The following is a 23945-nucleotide window of genomic DNA, read 5'->3' on the forward strand; positions in this document are numbered from 1 at the left end:
CAGCGGGAAACACCCTTCCATGAGGATGCCGGCTCCGAATGGAGCCGGCGGAGTAGAAGGGGTGCGACGGGTGCAGTTGCACCCGTCACGATTTTCAGTGTCTGCATGGCAGACACTGAAAATCTTTGTGGGGCCCTGTTACGGGGGCCCCTGCAGTGCCCATGCCATTTGCATGGGCACTGCAGGGGCCCCCAGGGGCCCCACGACACCCCATACCGCCATTCTGTTCCCGGCGGCCACAACCGCCAGGAACAGGATGGCGGTGTGGGGGTCGGAATCCCCATGGCGGCGCAGCAAGCTGCGCCGCCATGGAGGATTCCCCAGGGCAGCGGGAAACCGGCGGTACACCGCCGGTTTTCCGTTTCTGACCGCGGCTGTACCGCCGCGGTCAGAATGCCCATGGGAGCACCGCCAGCCTGTTGGCAGTGCTCCCGCGGTCGTTGGCCCTGGCGGATTTTACCGCCAGGGTCAGAATGACCCCCTCAGTGTTTTTTGGGATTAGCCAGCTTCTATCGACAATTTATAGCAGACTTCGCACAGAGAACCAGCTATATTACTCAAACCCTTAAAAAAGACCATCTAAAAAAGGGCTTTTGTTGGACACAAGACGCAGAGTTAGCCTTTCAAGACTTAAAGAAAGCCTTTATTCAAGCCCCCATTTTACGACACCCAGACACCAGCAAACAATTCATTGTGGTCGCAGACGCATCCGAAAGAGCCATTGGGGCTGCCTTACTGCAAAGACAAGATGATGACGATCTAGAGCACCCGGTATTCTACCTTTCCCATATCTTATCCGACTCAGAACGGAACTATTCCGTGCTAGAACGTGAATTACTCGCCTTAAAGACCGCATGCACAGAATGGAGACACTTTCTGATGGGCTCAAAAGAACCCTTTGAAGCCCGGACAGACCACAGAAATCTACAGTGCTTAAGAAACTTTCAGTGTCAGAATAGCCGGCAGGCTCAATGGGCTTTCTTTTTCAGCCAATATGACTTTTATATCACATACATCCCTGGTTCGCAGAACATCCTGGCGGATGCCTTGTCCCGACGTTACCCTGAGTGCAGTGATTCTCCTGTTCAGAACCTATTTGACAATAACAAAATCATTGGTTTAGTACAGACTTTTTTAGACCAAGTCAGGTCCGAATATGCCCGTCTAGAAGACACAGAGTTGAATAAGTTGCGGCCGCAACTTCATATAGATCAAGGGTATTACTATCATGATAAGGCCCTGTTCTTACCCAATAAACTAGTACAGACTGAAGCCTTACGTATGTGCCATGATTCCCCCATCGCAGGTCATCGAGGAATGAAAACTACTCAAGAACTTCTGCTTCGCTCCTTCTGGTGGCCAACTCTCAAGACAGATACGGAAGAATATCTATCATCCTGTCCTATATGTGCTCAAGCCAAGACACCCCATACTAAACCAGTAGGTTTACTTTGCCCACTACCAGTTCCCCCAGGACCATGGCACACCATCTCCACAGATTTCATGTGCTCATTACCCTCTTCAAATGGAAATCACGTAATAATGGTAACTGTGGACTCCTTCACTAAGATGGCTCACTTCACGGCCTTAAGAAAGTTGCCAACGGCAAAAGACTTAGGTCAAATCTTTACACAAGAAATCTTTCGACTTCATGGATTACCTCAGGTCATTATATCGGATAGGGGTCCTCAATATATCTCCTTATTCTGGAAACAATTCTGTAAGACCTTAGGAATCGAAGTGGCCTTATCATCAGGGTTCCATCCTCAAACTAACGGACAGACGGAACGACTCAATCAAGGCCTCGAACAATATTTACGTAGTTTCTGCAATGCTATACAGAGTAATTGGGCTACCTATTTACCACTTGCAGAATTCTCCTACAACAACTCCATACACAGCGCCTCGAAGGTCTCCCCTTTCTATGGCTCCTACGGTTTCCATCCAAAGGCCTTTCCGACTCCCCTGAAAGATACTTCCAATCTTCCTGCCATCTACATCCTATGTCCGACAACTACGGGGTGTCCATCGTGTTCTCCATTCCAACCTTGTGGCCACTAAGTCTCGCATGAAGAGGATAGCTGATAAGAGACATTGTGAGGCTCCTCACTATCAGGTCCATGATAAAGTTTGGCTCTCCTCTAGATTCCTACCTCTCCGACTCACTCAGAACAAATTCAGACCCCCTTTTTATGGTCCCTTCCCGATTCTCAAAAAGATTAACCCAGTGTCTGTGCGTCTTTGCCTGCCCCGGACGTGGAAGATACACCCTGTATTCCATGTCTCTCAACTTAAACCTTACCTTCTTGATCCTTTTCACAGACAATTCTCCTGTCCTCCCCCTCTGTTGGTTGATAATGTGCCTGAGTACGAGGTCCAGGAAATCTGTGACTCTCAGTTTTTCCATGGGCGCCTCCAATATCTTATTCATTGGAAAGGCTACCCTATGAGTGAGTGTTCATGGGGAGGATGCCCCTTCAGTCCATGCCCCTCTTTTGGTCCGTCGCTTTTTCCGACTCTTCCCTCACAAACCTGGGGCCTCGAGGGGGGGACCTACTGTTGTGCGCAGCGGCCGCAGGCTCAGGCAGCTGCGGCGCGGCATTTTACCGTGGCCTGCGTGCAGGCCGCGGGGAAAGCCGTGGCCTGCATGCGGACCGCGGGGGAAGCCGCGGCTTGCGTGCAGGCCGCGGGGGAAGCCGCGAGTCCGGCCACGGGTCGCGGCACTCGCCGCACCCCCTTCTTTTGTCTTTACAGCAAAGACAAACGCGGCAGGAGATAAGACCCCGAGTTGGGTCTAGATCCTGCCGCGCATAGCGCATTTAGTGCGCTTTACATTTGGACATTAGGTACTTCTGCACTTACCAGTATGCACAGGCAAAAGCCGGATACCTGCACATGATGGTGCTTTTATGCATGCCTTTTCCCTTTCCCAGCATGCTACCCACTTCCTCTCTTCCCAGGATGCATTGTTTCTTTTTGTTGGACGCATGTTCTTTATTCAATGTTATACTCTTTTCCCCAATCCAAGATGGTGGTGTTTCTACTTCCTGTTTCCTACTTCCTGTCTAGGGGTATATAAGGGGAATTCAGCTGCTTGTTCATTGCGTTGCAACACTCCTTTGGTGGTAGTCGCGCTCCGGCTGGTTTCTTCTTGTGAATCCAGTATTTCCTGACCTGTCTTCGTCTCCAGTCTTCCTGTACTCTCGGATCCTCAGTTCTAACGCCCTTGTGCCCTCCTTCTGTTTCAGGGAGTTCCTGTTGGAGGTTTTTTACCCTATTGGGGTTTTTCCTCTGGGACTCCTTCTGGAGGGCACGGACTGTAGTGGCTTGCTATTGTCAAACAGCACCGTGGCTACCGGAAGGGGTCGCCCCTACCTCGGCCAGAGCAGAACCTGCCGGAACCGGGGCCGTTCCCCAACTCTCATCAACTTCGACGGTAAGCCCCGTGAAAACTGTGACAGTTTAATTATCTTCTTCCAGTAAAGCTATCAAGACTAGCGATTTGCATGGTCATCTATCCACTGCAATGAAGCCTATGGTAGGTAGTATGCACTATAAATACAAATTCAAATCACTACCCACCCCCATCTACACCATCACCAATCGAATACCGTCTCTGATTAAGACCTTCTTTGCTCAACGCCATCTCAGCCAACACACCCTCCACCCAACACTGTCTGAATCCAACACTATCCCCACCTCACTCAATCTCAACCCATCACTCTTTCAATACAACAACCTCTCAGTCTGAACAGGTCTCAATCCAAAACCATCTCCACCTAACTTTATCCCTTCCGGTTATCTTCTCAGGGCAAAAAATTCTGAATTCAACACCATTTCCACCCAGTACCATTTGCCCAGTGTAGGAAAGTAGCCTCTTTCTAGCCTTGTTACCCCCACTAAGTGGTATAGAAGGAGCTTTACAAGTCTCCTAGTTCAGCCTAAGCTGCTTTGCCATAGCTACCTTCTATCAGCCTAAGCTTCTAGAAACACCTCTTCTACACGAATAAGGGATAACTGGACCTGGCACAGGGTGTAAGTACCTCTGGTACCCACTACAAGCCAGGCCAGCCTCCTACACCCAGGTTAGGTTTTTATTATGTCAAGCTGCAGTGACAGTAAGTGACCTCATTCCTATGCCAAGGCAGGCAAGGTAAACCTGTACAGAGCAGCTATCAGGACATCGGTGCTGTTGTACTGGTTTGTTACTCATTTTCGGGCCTTGTCGTTTTTGCACCTTTGCTTGCTCCATATAAAAGTAGCCCACTGCAGAGCCAAGCTGGTTGGCCAGTCTCCATTTACATTTCTGCTTTATTTCTTCTGTCTTCAAATTTGTTTTTGCTAGGGACCATTTTTATGTCTCGCCTGCTAGATAGCTTTTAGTTCCATGGTAAGATCATTCCAAAAACGTACAGAGGGCTTCGAACTCACTCTTCGCTTAATATTAGTTGACTCCATTGCCACTCTTATTTTCTAGAGTCTTATTGAATGACGTGACTTTCTTTTGTTAGGTTTGTCCCACCCCTACTTCCCAGTAGTGAAAATGTCAATATTTTGACCCCTGAAGTTTTAACTTTGGGTCTTCATCAGGCCAAAGGTTGGTAGCTCCGATGATATTCGATTGCCCAAATCAAACCTTCTCAAAATGTAGGTCTCTCAATGTCACGACTTAGAACCACACCAGCTCAATTAAAAAACTGTGTCACACTCCGCTTCGAAGTAATACAGGCTGGAGAAACACTGATCTATTGACAGTGTATTTAGAGGATTAATGTAACTCTTGCAACATTATAAAATTGCAGTAGCGGGTGTGATTCTGAACCCTGATATCGGGAGACCTACATTTTGAAAAGGTTTGATTAGGACTATCAAATATCATCAGTGCTACCACCCTTTGTTTTGATAAAGACCCCAAGATAAAACTTTAGGGGTCGAAACATTGCACATTTTCACTTGTGGACTTTCATTCTCTGTAATGTCGGGCTCACTGTACTCCAAATTTGAGTCATGGTGAAAAAGTGCAGCAGTAATCAGTCCCCAGTGTTGGTTATTACTGCCTTGTACACAGCACCAGTGCACCATTTTTCACTTGTGCCACAACTCACTTTCACAGTGCTCTTTGTTGGGGCACCTACAAGATAACTTGTTCTTATGTTTGTACATTCCTAAGGATTATAGAGTAAGTACATTTAATCGTATCTCTACAATTGTCAAAGTTGATACTTTGTCAAGCAAAAGGACTTTAGGCTGAAAACTTCCTCCACAGGAACCATTGTTGTTTCATATTACCAGCTGCCCAGGCCCCTAGGATACAGGGTTGCTCATTATTGTATTGCTAAGGGCTACAGTATGATTGTTCCTCTCAGCATTTACCCACCAGGCAGAAGGTGGGAGCAGCTGTACACTCTCTTGCCTGTAGTATCTTTTGCACCCACCAGCATCACTCGTCTCATCTGTTGAAGAACTGAGACAGGAGATTCAGAGGTGTCAAAAGCGAACCTTGATTCTTGGACACAAGTGACGATGGCCTACGCTTTGCAGTGAACCTCCCCTCCCCAAGACAGTGTCAATTCATGGCAGTGTCTCAATGCGACCAGAAACCATTTTTTCTTTGATTGACCAATCATTTTCTGCCACAAGGTCAATTAAAGTAAATCAGGCCGCGGCCACCCAAACATCTCAATTTCAGTTACTAAAAGATACAACAGGACAGGGATGTGTGTCCTTGTAAGCTGGGACCTATTGTGACAAGGAGTTAGCAAATTAGTTTTAAAAAGGCTGGATATTGCACAGCGGGTCATCAAATCAGAATAGTCCTATCACTGTGACCTAGCTTTATTTTAAACTGTGCAGCCTGTTTGCTTCTGAATGTGTTTGGTTTCAATTTTTCATAATTTGCTGATGTAGGCTGCCAGCTAATAAACTGATCTTTTGTTAAAGCTGGTGCATCTGTTTTAGAGCTATTAACAGCTCGGGTCCTTTTTAGGAAGTGCCTACAAAAGATGTATTGTGGGCTTACCATTGGTTGGCTTTATTTTCAGTTTCATTTGTCTACACCTTGTTCCATGACTTTTGTTGTCCCTGCTTTTCCATCTTCTGTTTGGAGCATATTGTCTTTACCATCTCTGTGAATGGCTGGCTTCTATCTAACTGCTGCTCACTTTTAGGGAACTACTTTTTGTGTTTTGGCTTATTGTAGTTGGACTCTCGCTACTAGGAGAGACTGCTGGTTTAGGGATGACAGCACGTTTGTTTGTAGGCGACTAAGCCAATCCTACAACAAGTTGCAACTGTCAGCCCAACCCTTCCGGCTTACAAGCAGTAGCTCACCAAAAACCCAAACAGTAAAAGGTGACTTCTGGCAGCCTTTACGCATGGACTGTAGAATGCGACATTTCAGGGTAGTCGTGGTGTAATGGAGATTACCCTTTTCTCACATGAGAAACAAGTCTCAGTTACACACAGGCAAAGAAAGAGATGCAGGAGAGTTTTCAATATATTTATTGAAATGACTGCACCCTATGGTAAAATGCATGAGCTGCAATGAATAGGATAATGCACAGTGCGAGAGGCATAATTGTGAAAATTGGAGTTGTGAATACAGAGTCCCCCACCATCTTGCAATAAACATGAGATGTAAAAAAAAACTAAAACCCTAGCATGGAGAACGTAATCTCTAACCTAATGAGAGCTAGGTATGATAAACATAATCTGCCAGTACCATGTCCATAAAAAGCACCCCCAAACCCTTGTTCCCTTGGAATGAGGCCTCTAGGTCAGACTCCGTGAGTACACAAAGCCTGGGTCTGCATCAAGGCGACGTGTAGCATAGATAGCGCTGATGGCATCTGGGCGGAGTCCCTCTGATAACCTTGTCTGCATGAGATGTATTTATACCGATCTTGTAGGACCCCTGACGCAGGTATGTTCCAAAACAATAGAAAAGAGGGCATGCTTCGGGCGGCAATTATGTAAACAGTTCCCTCCAAAAGTACATTATGTTCCTGTCACATGTAAGTGGAAAAGAGACATGATGTAAATACCTACGTTTATCACTTGATTTTGACGCTGATAGTGACGACTTCACAGAGTGGCACTGACAATGTAAAATCAAAAATTTCACTAACTATAAACATAGCAGCTACTTTAAAAGAAATAAATAAATAGGCTAAGACAGCAAGCTAAGTAGGTTAAAAGTCACTAGGTGATGGGGGCACGGGCCTGCAATCCAGAAGGCTAAGCTAAACTCCTGATTCCCATTAAAAATAAATAGGATCCACTACAGGCTTGTATTGCATGAGATTGCACGTGTTTTCCAGCTCTCTCACTTGCTCCCCCCCAAATCAAATACCCGCCACCCAGGGCTGCAGTCTCCCTTCTGTGCTGCAAGCTCTAGCTCATGTGCTTCTCCTCCTCACCAAACTCGCCCGCTCCATGTGTTGCTTTCTCTCGTGTGCTTCTCCACCAAAGTTCATGTTGCTTTTCCCATCACCCATATACACTCTATGTTGCTTCTCACCCTGTCTGCTCCCCATTCCATCCTCCACTTCCAACGACTCTGTACTTTTTTTCCTTTCCCATCTGATTTAAAAAAGGGCTTTTGCACTACTTCAATTTCATATTTTGTTCTTGGATCTGAAAATATAAAACAATTATGTTATGTCATTTCCTAGGAGTGCATGAGGCAGCAGATGTATGTGCCTACAACATCACATGTCCAGCCACGTCGTTGCATATTTTCTTTTACAGATTTATCTATCTCTTTTCAATAATGCATTGCGTCGCCAGAAGCCACTGGCAAAACCAATAGGTCCCAAAGCTGAGGCTTGTTAGCTTGGCCATTGCTAGTTTCATTTGTCATTGTTTTCTTTGCTTCTATCTATCTAGTCCTCTTCTATTCTTTGGAGCCTTTTAACTTCAGGTGCCTAAACTCAACCAGGTCCATCAACGAAGTTGCTTCTTTGCTCATGTGACATATGTTCTTAAACTGAATGTCTTAGATTTCGGAAGCAGCTTAAATTCTTGTTATGCTAAGCACAGCAAATGGGTCCTGTAATGGGTTGTAGCTGCAGAGGGTTACAGTTTGTCCAGCGAAAGCATGCCTACTGGGAACTTTGTATAAAGAAATTGATAAAACAATATGATATCAGTAATCCATTCTAATATAATCTAGTTTGTAGTAAGAAAATAAACCCTGCCTTTATAGGGATATTACAGTAGCCTATGTAGTAAACAAGGTATAAAGTATCCCCTGACATACTTTATAAGAATAGTGCAAGTCACAGATGAGTTCCATAATCATAGAGAGAAAGAAGACTGAAGGCCGAGTTCCTTTATAAGGTAATGGAACTCTGAGGTGACTTTCTATATACTTATTATGTACGGCAGGGGGTACTTTATCCCATATAATACATGGTCACACCTTCACCTTTACAACAAACCACTTAAAACCTTGGTGCATAGCTATTTCATATGAAAGAGCAAGTATGTTTGCAAACAAGAAGAATAAATAAAAAAAACCCTAGTGCAAAATTAAACACATGAAAAGCCTGTTAGTTATTTCTTGTAAACAGCTATTAGACAAAAGAAAATGCTGCACTAGCTTGGAATATGTAGAAACATGCAGAACATTTCTAGCTTTTTTCTAAGGGGTGCAAAAAAGAAATATGGTTATTGTAATCTAAAAAATAGAGAAGAAGAAAGAAAAGTACCATTCCATTTTCCTTGCTTTAAACAGTTATTCCATTTATGCTCTGAGACCTGACCTGCCTTGCACCTCCCCTGCTGGCAGTAGGTATTGTGATGTTGATGTCAGAACTCGACTGTAATAACATTATTATCAGGGCCACTGGAATTATGTGATTGTGCAGCCGCGGCAATTTTCGCATAGTTATAGATTTGTCACATTTGCTAATTAATCTATCATGTGCTGTATAATCAGCAAGTTTTACCCCCCCAAAAATTGTTTCTAGCGCAAAAGATTCAAAAATTACTATAAACCCAGCAACACATGTTGCCGAGCAGTGGAAAGCCTTTTGCAAAGCTGGCTCGATCACCTTTCTATTGATTATTGCAATATTTGGGTGATAAAATGGGACTATTGAGGTGCAGCCAATCCCAGATAGTGTTACCAAGTTTAAAAACAATGAAGTAATGAAGCAATACTATTATAAAATGTTCTGCATAATGCTGCATAATTTGCTTTTTCTTGTTGCATAATTCACTCAACCCTGATCCATAATTTGGCACTCTCTGCCGCATAATTCCAGTGTCCCTTCTTATAATAATTGAGTTCTGACGTCTTTACTTTATAATAGGCGACAGGGTGCGTCACAAGTTACTGATTCTACAGAAAGCAGGGATTGGCATTTATACAGGAATTACAGAATCTCATGTATTATAACAACATTGACAATTCTTATTGCACACACCACGCACATTGAGCTGTTTCTCTGGGCTTTGATAATAAGCCTTGTTAATGTGAATATTCACATAAGGCCACAAGTATGAAACTATTCCTCTTGAACTAAAGCTGAATACGTTTGTGTCATAAATGCAGTGGGAGTGCGACCTGTACAATATCACACAGCATGTCAGGAGGGAAAAGAGGGTTAACATGAAAAGTGTTTAACTTGTGGCTTCTTACAGAGTGACTCCACAAGTGGTAAATGAGTGGTAATTGAATGATCATACATTGAAAGCGTTCCACTTATTGAAAGAAACATGTTGTTCCTGCCTTACTGAAATGTGGGAATAGCATAATGAACTTAGAAATACCATGCAGGGTTACAATAGATAAAGGCTGGTGCAAACACCCCCTACACATGTACGCACACAATTAAAGTATACATAATTATCATAGGTTGTGGTCTATCCTTCTAAGCTCAGCTCCCGAAAATGAACAGCGTGCAACACCATAAAAGAATGTTTATCATTCATTAGATATATCAGGATGCAGAACACAACCACCAACATCACTGACATCAGCTATCATCAGGTTATACAGATGGGAAGGGCTTTGATACTGGTCAGTTACAGTGAAGGGCACCCTCCCACCCACAGCCCTGCTATGAAGGCTGAACGTTGAAAAAAGGGGCAAAACAGCTTGCAATAGGACACGGTTGTATATATATATATATATATATATATATCACCGAGGCAAAACCATCAGGAAGTTGAAAATCAATCTTTTAGAATATTTTACTTTTTAGTAATATAAACAAAAGGTGAGTTTGATTTCGCAAATGTATTATGTGAATCTGAGATTACCTGCTAATTTTGAATTAATGGAAGAATATGCACATGTAGATGTGTGAATTGTATTTAGCGCCTCGTATTATGAACTGGGACGTCATATTCCTTTTTAGTTGAGCATTTAGTTAAAACAGGACATGTGTAATAAATTACATCAACAATTAAGCTTAACAGTGCCAAAGCATATGTTTCCTGCCGTGCACAAACGTACACTAGATTAGCATTAGGAGAACTGCACCCCAGCAATGTTCTCTTTCTGTGCAAGGCCCAACTTGGCTACGTTGCTTGGTGACCGACCAACAGAACCTGAGCAGATTTTGCTAGTGAGGATAAATTGTTGCCATATTAATGCTTGTTTTTTTCACTAGCTAAGATCTCAGATTTCCTAGTCTTTCTGTGTTTTTCTAATAGATAAAGTTGTTGTTTGGTACAAAATGAAGGGTTTGTTCAGAGTTAGGTAACCGCTCCGCTGGATGCTATTTATTTTGATGGCTCCCTTGAAGTGTCATATTCTGCAGAAATTCAGTGAGACAAAGTGTGAGTAGATGTCCTTTCACCCAGTAGATTAGGGTATTGTGCACGCCATCATGAATGTGGAGAAGATCTCGTTATGGTCCACTCGCTTATCAACTGAGAGTTTTGCAATGTGGATCCATTTTTCTCCCCGGTTTAACGTGTCGGTTCTCCCACTGCGACAGTCTAGAGGATATAGATTCTTTCGCTTATTCTCTTTCGATTAGATGTCAGCTAATATGGTGGAGAGCATAGTGCCAGCCTTAAATTGTGATGATTTTAGCCTTTCTGATTTCTGTAACAATGCTACGCTTTTAATCTTAGGCCCCATCTCTTTCTTGTATGGTCCCACCTAGGGAGGCACTGTGAGTTATTAGAACATTGGAATGCTGGGCGCTTCTTTGAAAACAATGGAGTGCTGCGGGCTACTGGCCGGTAAAAGCCCGCAGCGGCAACATTCCAATGTTCGCTTTGTTCACAGCAACAGCTGTGAACAAAGCCTCACGGAGCCCGAGGGGATTTTAATCCCCTCGGGCTCCGTGAACATTTTTTTTAAATAGAACATTCTGCCCTGAGTGGCAGAATGTTCTAATAGTCTTAGAACCCGCCGTAGCGGGCTCTACCGGCTATTAAAGTCCCTCTCCCTTGTTAAATGCCCTCGCCTTTGGCTCGGGCATTTAACGCGGGGAGTGGGCCTTTAATAGCCGGTAGAGCCCGCTACGGCGGGTTCTAAGGCTATAATGGTGTGCCTTTAGTTGAGGGAGGCCAACACCTTCTAAAATATGGGATCTTTAATTTGTCTAGGCTAATTCTGGCCTTCTCATTTGGATTTCAAACGAAGCCTGTTATATTTTCTAGCTACAGCATGGAAGATTTTAAAGAATATATAACATTTTAGGCCACACATTCATTTATATTGTGTTCATCCTAGCCATGATACTCAGGTGCGTACCTTGCCAATGGTGAACAACTTCATTAATGGTATTATAGACATTTTCCTGGTTGGTGCTAAAATAGACTTTCGTTAAGTGAAATGATTATTCATTTGTATTAAATTTACTGGGAGTGACGCATAATCACTTTCCTGATTAGTTTAGAAATGCACCACAAGAATTAGATAAATTTATTATATACCCTAAATAATTGAGGGATGCATTGTCCCGGATGGACAGCATGAGTAGTGCATGGTCTGCAAAGAGGAGACATTTTGATTATTCAGAACCTTCTCTTACACCCTCTGCCTAATTTAGCAAACAAAAATGTGTAATGCCAGTGGTCTTTCTCACCACCATATGCTGAGGTCTGTCCTTTTAAGTTCATCCCCCAAATGTTAACAGGGGGCAACAGCAAAAAAGTAACTTTTTCTTATTGTTTTACCATTCCAAGATGGCCACCATGTAGCTAATCAGCCAGTGAGCAGTGAATCAGTACTGGGGAGCAAGTGCTGAAAAAGCATCTGAAAATAGATAGCACATATAAGGAGTCAGCCTTGATTTCAGTAGCATTCATTTTTCAAATGTTTTTGTCTGTGTTTGATCCTCAATACACAAACAAGCACTGACAACACCAACAGGATGCAGTACAAACATCTCACCAATTAGCTTGTTTAATGGTTGATTAAAAATCTGTTTAGCTCAATCTTTTTGTTCCTAATGGTTTGTTATCTGTCTCATTTTCTCTGCAATTCCTCAAACCGTTCCACAATCTGAATGCTCCAGAGTTTGCATTCAGGTAATCTAGTATCTCAGTTCTGACTTTGCTTTTAAATGCAGAGTTCTGTAATAACACAGAGTTTGTTTTTGAAGTGCAATGTGTAATTCTTTCCTGCATAGGGATCCCTTACATCTCAATAGGCGCTTGGTCAGACACTGAGATGTTATGAGTTTTTGAACAGAGGAGAGGCTCAAGCTTTGTTTAATCCAGCAATGTGAAGTCAATTCTAGAAGATGAGTAATGAACAGAAGAACAAAAGTTATACTCAAGGATTAATAGACATATCCACATTTTGTAAAATGAAGGGATCTGGTGGCGGTGGAGCCGAGAACTGGAGGCATAGTTTACCTTAGATGTACACTGGTATGGGGATGTGGTCCGGATTGGAGATGTGGCTAGCGGAGATGTGCTCTATAGGGAGAATGCAATCCATTGGCGGAGATGTTAGGTGTGTTAAGATGAGGTCTGGTGGGGATAGGTGGTCTAGTAGAGATGTGGTCTAGTGTAAGAGATGAGGTCAAGCAGGGGAATGTAGCTTGGTGGGGGACATGTGATCTAATAGATATGTAGTCTACTGGAAGAGATGTGGGGAACTGGGATATGTGCCCTGTTTTAAGGCGCAGTGGTCTAATGTTGAAGAAGTGGCTTAGGTGTTGCTCTAATGACGAAGATGTGGTCTGTGGGGAGGTTTACTCTGTTTTAGATGCATTCTATTGAGATATGTTCCATTTTGGGGAGATATTGTTTTAGGGGGTGAGGTCCGCTGGAGGAACTGTGGAAGAATAGTGATGTTGGTTGGTGGGAGGACATGTAGTCTAGTGCAGTCATGGTCTGGAGGAGGAGATGCGGTTAAGCAGAGATGTGGTCTATTGAAAGAGATATTGTCTGGTGGAGGAGATGTGGTCTGGTGAAATTTATTTGGGCTGGTGGAGGAAATGTGGTCAGATGAAGTAGATGTGGTCTAGTGCAGATGTTATCTCTTGGAAGGCGTGTGTTCTGGAGGAGATGTGGTCTATTGGGCAGATGTGGTCTGGGGAAAGAGATGTGGTCTGGTGAAGTAGATGTGGTCTCTTGGAAGAGGTGTGTTCTGGAGGAGATATGGTCTATTGAAAGAGATGTAGTCTAGTACTGGAGATTTGGCCTGGAAAAGGGGATGTGGTCTATTGAAAGAGATGTGGTCTGGGGAAGGAGATGTGGTCTGGTGGGGGAGATGTAGTCTGGAGAAGGAGATGTGACCTGGTGAAGGAGATGTAGCCTAGAACAGATGTGGTCTCTGAAGAGATGTGGGCTAGTGGTGAGGATGGATTTTATATTGACGAGGACTGGTTCTAGCGCAGACGTACTACAAGGAGAACATATATGGCTAAGTGGAGATATAACGGTGGAGGTGATATTATCTTGTGGCTAAAGTGTCAGCTGTGTATACAGAAAACGTGTGCGTCTGTCTTTTCTTATCCTGCCTTACCCACTAAACCACATTTCGCGATTCTGAACTAATCACTTCGTTTCGGCGTGTCCGCAAAGGGAGTGGTAATACCGGCCTCTGACGTCATGAGGCCCCCTATAACAAGTTGCATGTGTATATTTATAGATGCGTGCGCTGCGCATATACTATCGATGTAAAAACAAAAACGCATGACCCCGCAAGGGCTATATGCCGTTATGCTATATGCTTAACTGTCCTTGGCGCAGAGCACGGCAGTATTACGCATGCCAGGTGGCACTAATTTCATCCGTATGATGGAATGCGGAGTATATAGGTACGGATTGAAACATATCCCCGCAGGTTACACCCAGATCTCGGCAGCATGTGCGGAACCCACGGGTCTGTCTCAGGCGCGTGAGCGCCCCTCCCGCGTGCTGTGCCCCTTCCATTGTGAGTGATCGAGGCCGACTTACCCGAAGCAGCTCATCCTTCAGGCTCGGCGCGTGTCCATCCACATCACCGCTTGGAGCTCTCAGTCCCGGGGCACCTTGGCAGCGGAGGGCAGACCACGCAGAGAGAGTGGAGATGCGGGCTCATCCTGCCAGCCACACCGAAGCCGCGGGCACAAAATGGGGTCAAACTTTTAGCGCATCTGCGGAGATGCCAGTGACCGGGGCAAGGGCACGGACGGTAATGAAAGAGACGGCTAGAGGGCGAGGTCGGATTGGCACAGTGCACGCGGCAAGTGGCCTGGGCTTGGCTGCCATTCAGAGTGGTGAGAGTTTCCACAGCAGCAGCAACGCACTCCTTCTGAAAACTGTTCAACTATCTGCTGCCGGAGGCAGGCGGGGGCGCAAGAGGGGCTATCCAAGGAAAGCTACATTCAGAACGAGGGCGGCGTCCAATCAGAGAGCAGGGATGGGAGAGACACGGAGAGAGCGATGCGGCTTAGACAGCGGGCGCATCTGGTCCTGATGCGAGAAGAGTACGGGCTATGCCAGCTGAGAACCATCATCCTGAAGTAACAGCACGGGCGCCAATGCCACCCCACCCACGGGTACATCCCACCTCCGAAGCATCTCACAGAGGCGGCCTGCCCCCGGAGACATCCCACACACACACACCGCTCACCCCCACGGGAGAATCGCACAACTCCCACCCACAGGAACATCCCCGAGGCCCCCACCCTAGGGGATCCCACTAACAGGCAGCCACACTCGCCCACCACAAGAGCTCCTCACAGGCGAATCCCACACACTGCGCGTCCCATCCACCAAAACCCCCAAACCCCCGCAAGAAACCACACAACAGACACATTCCACTCAAAGGCACTTCCCCCAGAGGCAACTGCTCCAAGGGTGTCCCAACCAAAGAGAACTCTTGCACACCAGGAGACCACTTTAAGAGTATCCCACCCACTTGGGCACCCCACTCATGGGTGTGACAACCACCTTGCATGCCACAGAGGCATCCCAATCACACTGACATCTTACCCTCATGGGCATCACAACCACCCGGACATCCCACTCATAGGGGCATCTCACCCACATTGATCTCATAGCAATCTGGGCATCACACCCACCGTAATCTTTCATCCACCAGGTGTGCACCTCACAGGCGTATCCCAATCAGGGGGGATCCCTCGTGGTCCTTCTACCCACAGGGGCATCACACCCACCAGAGCATCCTCACAGGAACATCTAAGCCACAGGGGCATCATATACCCACCTGGCACCGACAGGAGCATTTCTCTAAAAATAAATCGAACCCCAAGGGCAGTCCATCCACAGGTGCATCTCAGAGCAGAACCGGGGCACCTGATGCGAGGAGGAAAACCTATTCCAGCCGAGCACCCTGCGCCAGCGAGGGAACATCTTGGATGCCAGGATCCGCCTTCCCGCTGCTTTACTTCACCCAGGAATCATCACACAACACAGAGGCATCTTTCCCACTCCTGCAGCACCCCACAAAAAACCCCGCCGAGAAGTACATTTCACTCCTGGGCAACATCCCACATATGCAACTGTCCTAGGGGCCTCCCGCTAGCAAGAACCACTCGCCCACTACATGAGCATCTCACAAGCGCACCCACCTACCGGAACATCCCACCCACCCACACCTTCCACAAGACCACCCCACCCACTGCCAAGTCAAATCCACCCACGGAGCATCCTGCATGGACACCTCACAATACCGACACCCCGCTCACAGGAACCACTTGCCAAACAAAGGAGCAGTTCACAAAGGCATTCACCCCCTCCAAGGCATCCTAGCCACCCACTGGATCATCCCACCCACCCGAGCTTTCTACTAGACCACACGTCTCACAGGCAAATAAAGTCCACCCATGAAGCATCCCGCAGGGACACCTAGCTTCAGGGGCATCACGCTAGTAGGAACCAATCGCCCACAACATGAGTATCTCAAAAGGACATTCAATCACAGAGGCATCACACCCCACCACCGGACCATCCCACCCACTGGGTCATCTCGCCCAAAGCCTTTTCAACCACCCCTCCTCGCTCCCCACCCCTCCCCCTCCCCCCACCCCCCTCAACAGGCAAATCAAAGCCACCCATGGAACATATCACATGGAGACCTCGTCCCAGGGGCAACCACCTAAAAGAAACCAGACGCCCACCACAAGGGCATACACCCACAGATGCATCCCAGCCACTAAATCTTTCTAAAAGACAACTCCACTCACAGGCAAAACAAATCCATTCATGAAGCATCTCACGTGGACACCTGGCCCCAGGGGCATCCTGATAGTAGACTTCTTGGTCACCGGAGAGTCTTGCACTTTCAAATATCAATTGCACTTTCGCAAGCCGCAACCAGTGATTAATTTACAAATAAAAATGTACTGGTGCCCAAAGCCCTGCTCTTAAACATGTGGCTCCTGCAATTAAATGTGGGAACACGGAATATTGAGTTGGCGTAATCCTGAAGCCATCTCGGGCCTCTTCATTCCATTTACAGCCACTCCCTGCCCCTTCAGCTCACTCTTGCAGCTTTCTACTTTCTCCCTTTGTGACGCTTTTTCCTTTTTCCCTTTCCCCCGTCTTTCCCATATGTGTCTTTTTCTCGTAGCAAATGCTTGAGGTAGAAGAATAAGCCCCGGCCCTAAAAAATAAGTGCCCTTGCTGAGCACTGGAAACAGCAAGCACAAATTAAGCACTGGCCGCAACCGCAATACGAATGCTTCTTGGTACTTCGAGGCTTCATTCATGTGGATGCTGACTCGCTTTATTCAATAACGAAAACAATTCGGTTTCATGAAAAGCCTAATAGCCTGTGTAGTCATCAGAGAGAGGCGTTTCTTTGGTCAACGGAGCTTTGCATGCTGGGACTTGTAGACCCCTACTTGAAGTGGACATGACAGGAGAACACTTTGTCCCTCAAACAGCTTAGTATAGATTAAATGGCTCCTGATGACATGGGGCCAGTTGAGAAGTCTCGGGGGAGGGGGTCTTAAATTTTTTAACTGAGTGTACTTTCCTCGACGGTAGAAAGGCGGAACTTCACAGGGAATACTCGTTGAAACACGTGGCTGCTAGCTGGCCTCACGTGACGTGCGTTAGCATCCGACTGGAGAAGCTTAGCGCCTCGCCAGAGATATGAAGAGCTATATAAATACAATTACAACACAGTAAAAATAGAAATAATGGTCGAGATTTAAATTATCTTGCCCTATCCGTTCAAGGGATATTCGGAACTATACATTAGGACCAGAGTCCCGCCGAGTAGATTAGCAGGCGTGGTTAGAAGCAGTTACGTGGTATGTTTCTGTGGACCCCATACCGCTGGATACACTAAGTACTGGGGAGGTGTAAGTCTATGATAGTTCAGCAACACAGACAGCTCCACAGCAGTACTAGAGAGATGAGCATGTGTAATAAGGGCCTATGCAGGTGCCCTGAAAAGGGGGTGGGGGGATTCTGGTAGTCCAGACTTGCGGGGTACAAAGACTGATGGCTTATCGTGGGCTGTATTTTAAGGGTTTCTTGGGTTTGAGTTTTTTTTTTTTTATACTTTTGAGAAATAAGACAACTTCCAATAAAGCTATCAATGTTTGATGAATGGGGGGGCTTTCATGGAGTACAGCAGCGGCATTGGCCAGTTACCTTTTTCTGTGACCACCTACCAGCCCTGAAGCCTGCACCAGGCTGCGGTGAGGTTAGTTGGTGGTGGGGATGGAAGTAAGGGTGCGGGTGTCCCACTCATGACCCTCAAGCATGCTCACCAGGTAGAGTCGCCGCTCCAGCGGTCAGCGGACCTGCACTTGGTCCTCGCTGGGCAGCTCCTTTCTGTCTCTGGCGAAAAGGCTGACGGGCGGCTGCAAATGAATCTGCAGGACTTTCTCAGCGTCTCATTCTCTCCATGGCACTTCTGCAGACTATTCCCCAAGCAAGCAGGCAGGCAGCTAGTGCAGCAGATCCTACAAAGGTGGTCTATAGGCTTGGTCCCAGTCTTAAGAAGACACACACCACCTTCAGGAACAAACCAAATGTCCACATAAGTCAGACTGCTGACAAGCTTCAAGGCGCTGCCGCCAATCATTCAGAATATATTTTCTATGGCCAATTGTAAAGGCTCCAGTTCTAATCACAGTTTATGCACATTTAAACATTGTTGGCACCTGCCGATGGGATAAGCGAGCTACTTCGCTTTCCACCAAAGTAGTCATGAGAACTGGTCTGAACAGGCCCCCAATGAGTATTCCAGCACAGAAGATAAGCAAATTCTAACAAGGAAGGACTTCGTTTTGGATGTAGGACATCTTTGCAGGCTTCTTTGTCAACATTTTGGAAAGACAGCCTGGAGGAAATCTGTGTGTCTTCTAGACAGCAAAGGACAAGGCAGTGGCTGCGAGGTTAGAGGATACTCATGTCCTAGAGCTGGTAGGCATTAATCCACCATTATAAATGCAATCAGCCTTTAGTGATAACATCACACAATAGAGGGAGTCCTATTATCCAAGCGTGGGCCACACTCTGCCTTTGTAACAATGCTAGACATGTGATTCACTGGTACGAACTCAGCGCCTGATTATGAAAGAGTTTTTTCTATTCTCTCTGTGGACACAGAGATACTTAGGGCTGAATGACGAGTAATACTGGAATTCATGGGGGAATTCTGGGCAGCCAGAATCAGTGATACTGGAACAATTCTCAGTGAGAGAGTGATACCATCAATCTTACATCACTGAAGTCATAGTGACTGAAAAATCCCATCATCACACAAAGAACAAGTGCAGCAAATGAGCCACACCTGTTCAGCCAGAGAGGTACGGATATGGTGCTCAGCGGTGCACTTTGGAGCACACTCTCACAAATGTATTACTAAAGCGTGGTGTGGTAACGCACTGTCATTTACAGGCAACACATATTCCAATGATATAGTCCCTAAATTTGCGTAGACATGCAGTTTTACTAATAAAACGATATAGCACATAATGTGTGAAAATCGGGTTTCAATTAATATTTATCATTTGCACATCACCAAGAAAAGTGACTTGAATTGTTTTGGTCCTATACATATTTGTTTCCATCACTCTTTAGAATTACAAAAAAAAATGTGCCTCCTGTGCGTTCCTAGGGGCTGAAATATTTGTCCCGTTCATTTACAGGAATTTAAATGCTGTTATGTGTTAGAATAAAAATGACATCCTACATGCTTTCCTTTTGCAGCCCATGCAGGACATGGTCGCCTTACAAAATCCTCTTACTTTGCAGTCCAAGAAAGAAAAATAAACTCTAGTTTTCATGTTAAAAGTATAAGCAGAAATGTATCAAGACATGGCTTGCCATTTGACCTCTCTCGTTGAACCCACAGCAAATGTGACAAGTTGGAAACAAAATGTTAATGCCTCTTTATTAATAATTCACCTTATGAATTCCAGCATGGTTATTTTGGGGTACTACAACACCCCCCACACCTCTACTTACAGCATCAATTGCCAGAATTATTGATAACGGCCAGAATTTCCTCATGGGATTACTACAAATAGGAGTTAATCCTCAAGGAATGGGGAATAACTACGCTGACTCTGTGGCATTCCAGACAGTTTCCCTTTTCAGTGCGGATTAGTACTCACAGTTACCACCTGCTCTGGGCAAGTGGCACGTGTCGGCTGACGGGCTGGCGCTGCCTGGGGGTGGAGGGAGGAGCGTTGGGAAGTTAGTGGAGGGAAGGGGAAAAGTTGCCCTGGTTTTCCGTGCTCCCCCCTGCTGAAAAAAGTGCTCAGTCATGGTCTGGGACAAAGCTTTGGCTGTGATCTTGCCTGCTGGAATTACCAGTGTTCCCGCACCCAGAACAAGTGGGCATGGGAAACCTGGGCCAATCATGATCAGATGGAGCGGTACCCCGTGATACCGCCTGACTCATAATCCGGCGACTAGTGATGGAAGAATAATCATACAGTTCACCTATAGACGCCCTGTGGTCATGGCTATGAAGGTTGGTCCATAGGACATGTACATCATCACCACGTATGCTTTGCCCTGTTTAACAATTCACGTTCCAATGAAAATATACATTGGACCTTAAATTCCTACTTGAAAGTTTCATCTCGATTTTCCAAAGAGGGTGTGTATTGGGGCTTCCACACTTTGCAATATGGATTCATAATCACAAAAAAATTGTTGGTCTCTGTTATGGTAAAAGGTGCTGGGCAGCAAATCACAGAATTCTAGCAAGAGGATAGAAACTAATTAATCCCTGTGCTTTCTTACCCTCGTTCCTTGCGTATTTTGGTATGGTTTTTAAAAGTAATCTGTTCTTTTTTCATAGTTGATGTTGTTTATTTCTATATTCATCAGTGTTTTATTTTGTGGTATATTTTGCTTGTATTTACATGCAATGTCACTCGGTGTAGACTTTAGAAAGATGACTCATTTATGTTAGAGACATTGCATTTTTCCTCACAATCATTAGTCTATGGAGAGTGTGGGTGCAATGGCACCTTAACATTTTGGAATAACCAACATTTTACACTGCACTGTTTATTAACCTTTAGCGTTGGCCTTTATCACACCTTTAATAAAAAGTTGTTCTTTAACTAAATAGATCGATGTGTTTAGCTGTAGCCTCTCCACCTAATGAAGGAGCATTCTGTAACAATTTTTCCATGTTTGTGTGGCTTACTTTGCAACCATGTAGGCCATCAATCTTAAATATATAAAGTTTGCAGAATTTGTTGGGCAAAAGAGACAGGTTCCAGTAGCACTGCGCATGTTCGCTGGTCAGCGGCTCTTTCTCTGCTCTCTCCGTATGGCTTCCACTGAGGGGCTGCGAGTGGGTCCCTCCCAGTGTTTTCAATTCCAGCACGGACCGTTTTCATCTAAGCCACACATGCTTGGGCAGGTGCAGAGACAGTATGCCGTATCTAAGGAGGCCTGGGCAACCGTGTCAGCCATGTTGGCAGAGACGTGTTAAGGCATGGGCTAAGTGGGCTCTGGCCCAGGGTCCCAACCTTTAAGGGGGGGTCCCCTAATAGATCTGGCTCTGTTCTCCATACAGTCTTGCCCTGATGCCCTAGAATGATTCTTAAACATAAATTGTTTTAAATACCATTTTCCTTTCATTTTATTTTAATACGAGTGATGTGTGGGAGTCTATTACAGACATTTTGCAGACACGTTTGTTTTTCAACACCAGGCAGCATAGAAAGGTTCCTTTTAGATCTAAACAGGACCTCACATATGAGAAATGGTAGTCAGTTGCAGGGACTATTTGCAGTAATATTAGTGAGCTGCTGTGGTGTTGCAATATTCAAACCATATATCACTATCCCTCAATATTTGATGGACACACATTTAGAATTTGGGCCAGTGTGTCTGGGCAGTCACTGACCTGGCTGGCCAAAGAGGGCAAGAAAAGCTGAAATGTGATCATAAATTCAAAGCTGTTCTGAACAGGCCCCCTAAAATACATTTGACCCAGGGCCCCCAAAATCCTTAAGATGTCCCTGCGTGTTGGATTTCATGGGCAAACACTGTGGAGTAGCTCTGCGCTCATGGATGGAGAGTGTTTACGTAGTTTCAAGAATGTGGCTAGATAGAGTGAAGTTGTTGCGCTTAACCGACTACATTTTGGAAAAGATAATAGGAAGTTTTAGAAACAAACTGGAAAAATGTAATTCCCTTGTTAACTTGCGTTAAAGCAGACAACCTTCTAGACAGTGGTAACTGGTGGCACATGACGTGTGTGAGGTATCTTGGGATATATGAATAGACAGTGTTGAGGTAACTAATGGCACATGGACAAAGCGTGAGGTAGCGGGGACACATGAAGAGCGTGAGATATCTAACGATGCATGGGACACAGTGACACAACATGAGGTATCCAGGAGCGTGGGATCAGGGGGGTGTTTGGGGAGTTGCAACCCCCCCCCTAAAAAAATTGATTCTGTAGTAAATAGTTGGGTATGGTGAGGTGTCTGTCAGGTTTCATCTCAGAGTTTTACATGCCCACACTGACAAAAACATACACACTCCTTCTCATCTCTGTTTTGAAGGCCATAAAAATGTTGGTTTGTTTGAAACATATTGTTTTAAGTACCCCTAACAATCCGCACTCCTCTCTTTCCACTACCCCTTAAGTGCCCCTCATTCGCTGCACCTTATATAATGTATTTAAACAAGATACGCCAGTGTGATTGTTGGGAAATATGATGCCCCCCCCCCCCCTCCCCCCAATGTTACTGTCCAAGCTACACCCCTGGAGGTAAAAATAATGCTCTTTCAGTGTTTTCCCGCTTAAAACTTCCTCCGCTTAAGTGCAAGTTATTAGGGAAATTATATTGCCTTGATGTTGTCCTAAATCTTGCCCTTTCCTGTCCCCAAATGCCTGTCTGTCAACACCCCTTCATATGGAGGGTGTCATCCTCTTCTCATCATCTAAAAGCAACATGCCATTACAGACCTCAGGAAAGGGGCGCTCTCTGCAAACCTGCACGACCCTCCTTACTTATTTCCCCTTTAATCACTTTAATGGAGTCAGACTCCCCAAAAACCCGACTTTACCCTCATTCACGAGCCTAAAGGTTGAGAGATGCCTTGTCGCCCCCCTCAGATGCGTCCCATGATTCAGCGCACAGCGAGTGCCGGGCGAAAAATATCATGGGTCACCCCTTCTATGTTCCCCCTCTCTCACTGTGCAGTACTACATGCGCTGGTCACAGCCCCCAAAATTAAAATAAAACAAGAGGCCATGGGATGCCGCGTCGTTGAGAGACAGGCGAAGGCAGCGGCTGCTCCCACATCCCGGCCATAAAGCTCGGTGGCCGGACGCAGCATCAGCACCGGATGCGGCGATGCCCGCGGTCTGGGGGTCACTGCGTCTCCACGTGCAAGGTCAAGGCTGCCGGTGGATGTGGCGCCGGAGCTAAAAGAATACTCTCGGTGCGGAGGGGATGCATTAGCACACATGCCAACATTTTATTAAAGTCATTTAGGGGTCGCAGCTGCAAACCCTGACTTGCCCCTTGCGACCCCTGGCACTGCCTTTGCAAACCCTGGCCTGGGGGGCAAGATAAGTGCAGAATAGAGCAGCAGCTCGTCCATACCTCGTCCCTATGGATGTCTGTTGGGTTCGCCATTCTCCTCGTTTTCTATCAAGTTTTAGTTACACTAATCGTGAAGAAAAATACATATTTCATAATTATTGTAATACAAATGGAGTACAATTCGTTGGGCTAGGACTTTCCGTGGCAGCTGAGGTAAGGAAAAATGCTTTTAAATGTATGCTGTGTGCGTGTTTGCAGGTCAGAGCGTTTTTATGTGAAAGAGTGTGTATGTGTGTATGTGAAAGTAAATGTCAAAGGGTGTGTGATGTCACTTCCTCTCCCCCTGGCATTTTGGCGAACTGACGTCCATGGCGAGAAGTGGGAGATTTTGTTAAAAAATATCTGGGGAATATATTTTCTCCATTGATGTATACTGACTCCTCCCTGAATCAGGCTCGGTTATGTTACGTGGATTCATATCAGGCATGGCTGCCCTAGAGAAGGGCTTCCCAGAGTGCCTAATACAGA

The 23945-nt window shown here is 45.6% G+C and overlaps 1 protein-coding gene across 2 annotated transcripts in view; it reads right to left on the reverse strand.

The window, feature by feature from the left end:
- Positions 1 to 23945, reverse strand: part of GRID2IP (Grid2 interacting protein) — a 262480-nt gene that overhangs the window by 196125 nt on the left and 42410 nt on the right. Inside the window, exon 1 of one of the 2 annotated variants that reach the window (XM_069209714.1) lies at positions 14380 to 15089. The exons of the other annotated variant lie outside the window; for it this stretch is intronic. Coding sequence (XP_069065815.1) covers positions 14380 to 14393 — 14 coding nt within the window. The 5' untranslated portion in view covers positions 14394 to 15089. Of the gene's footprint in view, positions 1 to 14379; positions 15090 to 23945 lie in introns of those variants that run through there. 2 annotated transcript variants of the gene reach the window in all.

Source organism: Pleurodeles waltl, chromosome 10 (assembly GCF_031143425.1).
Source record: "Pleurodeles waltl isolate 20211129_DDA chromosome 10, aPleWal1.hap1.20221129, whole genome shotgun sequence".
NCBI classification, from domain to species: Eukaryota; Metazoa; Chordata; class Amphibia; order Caudata; family Salamandridae; genus Pleurodeles; species Pleurodeles waltl.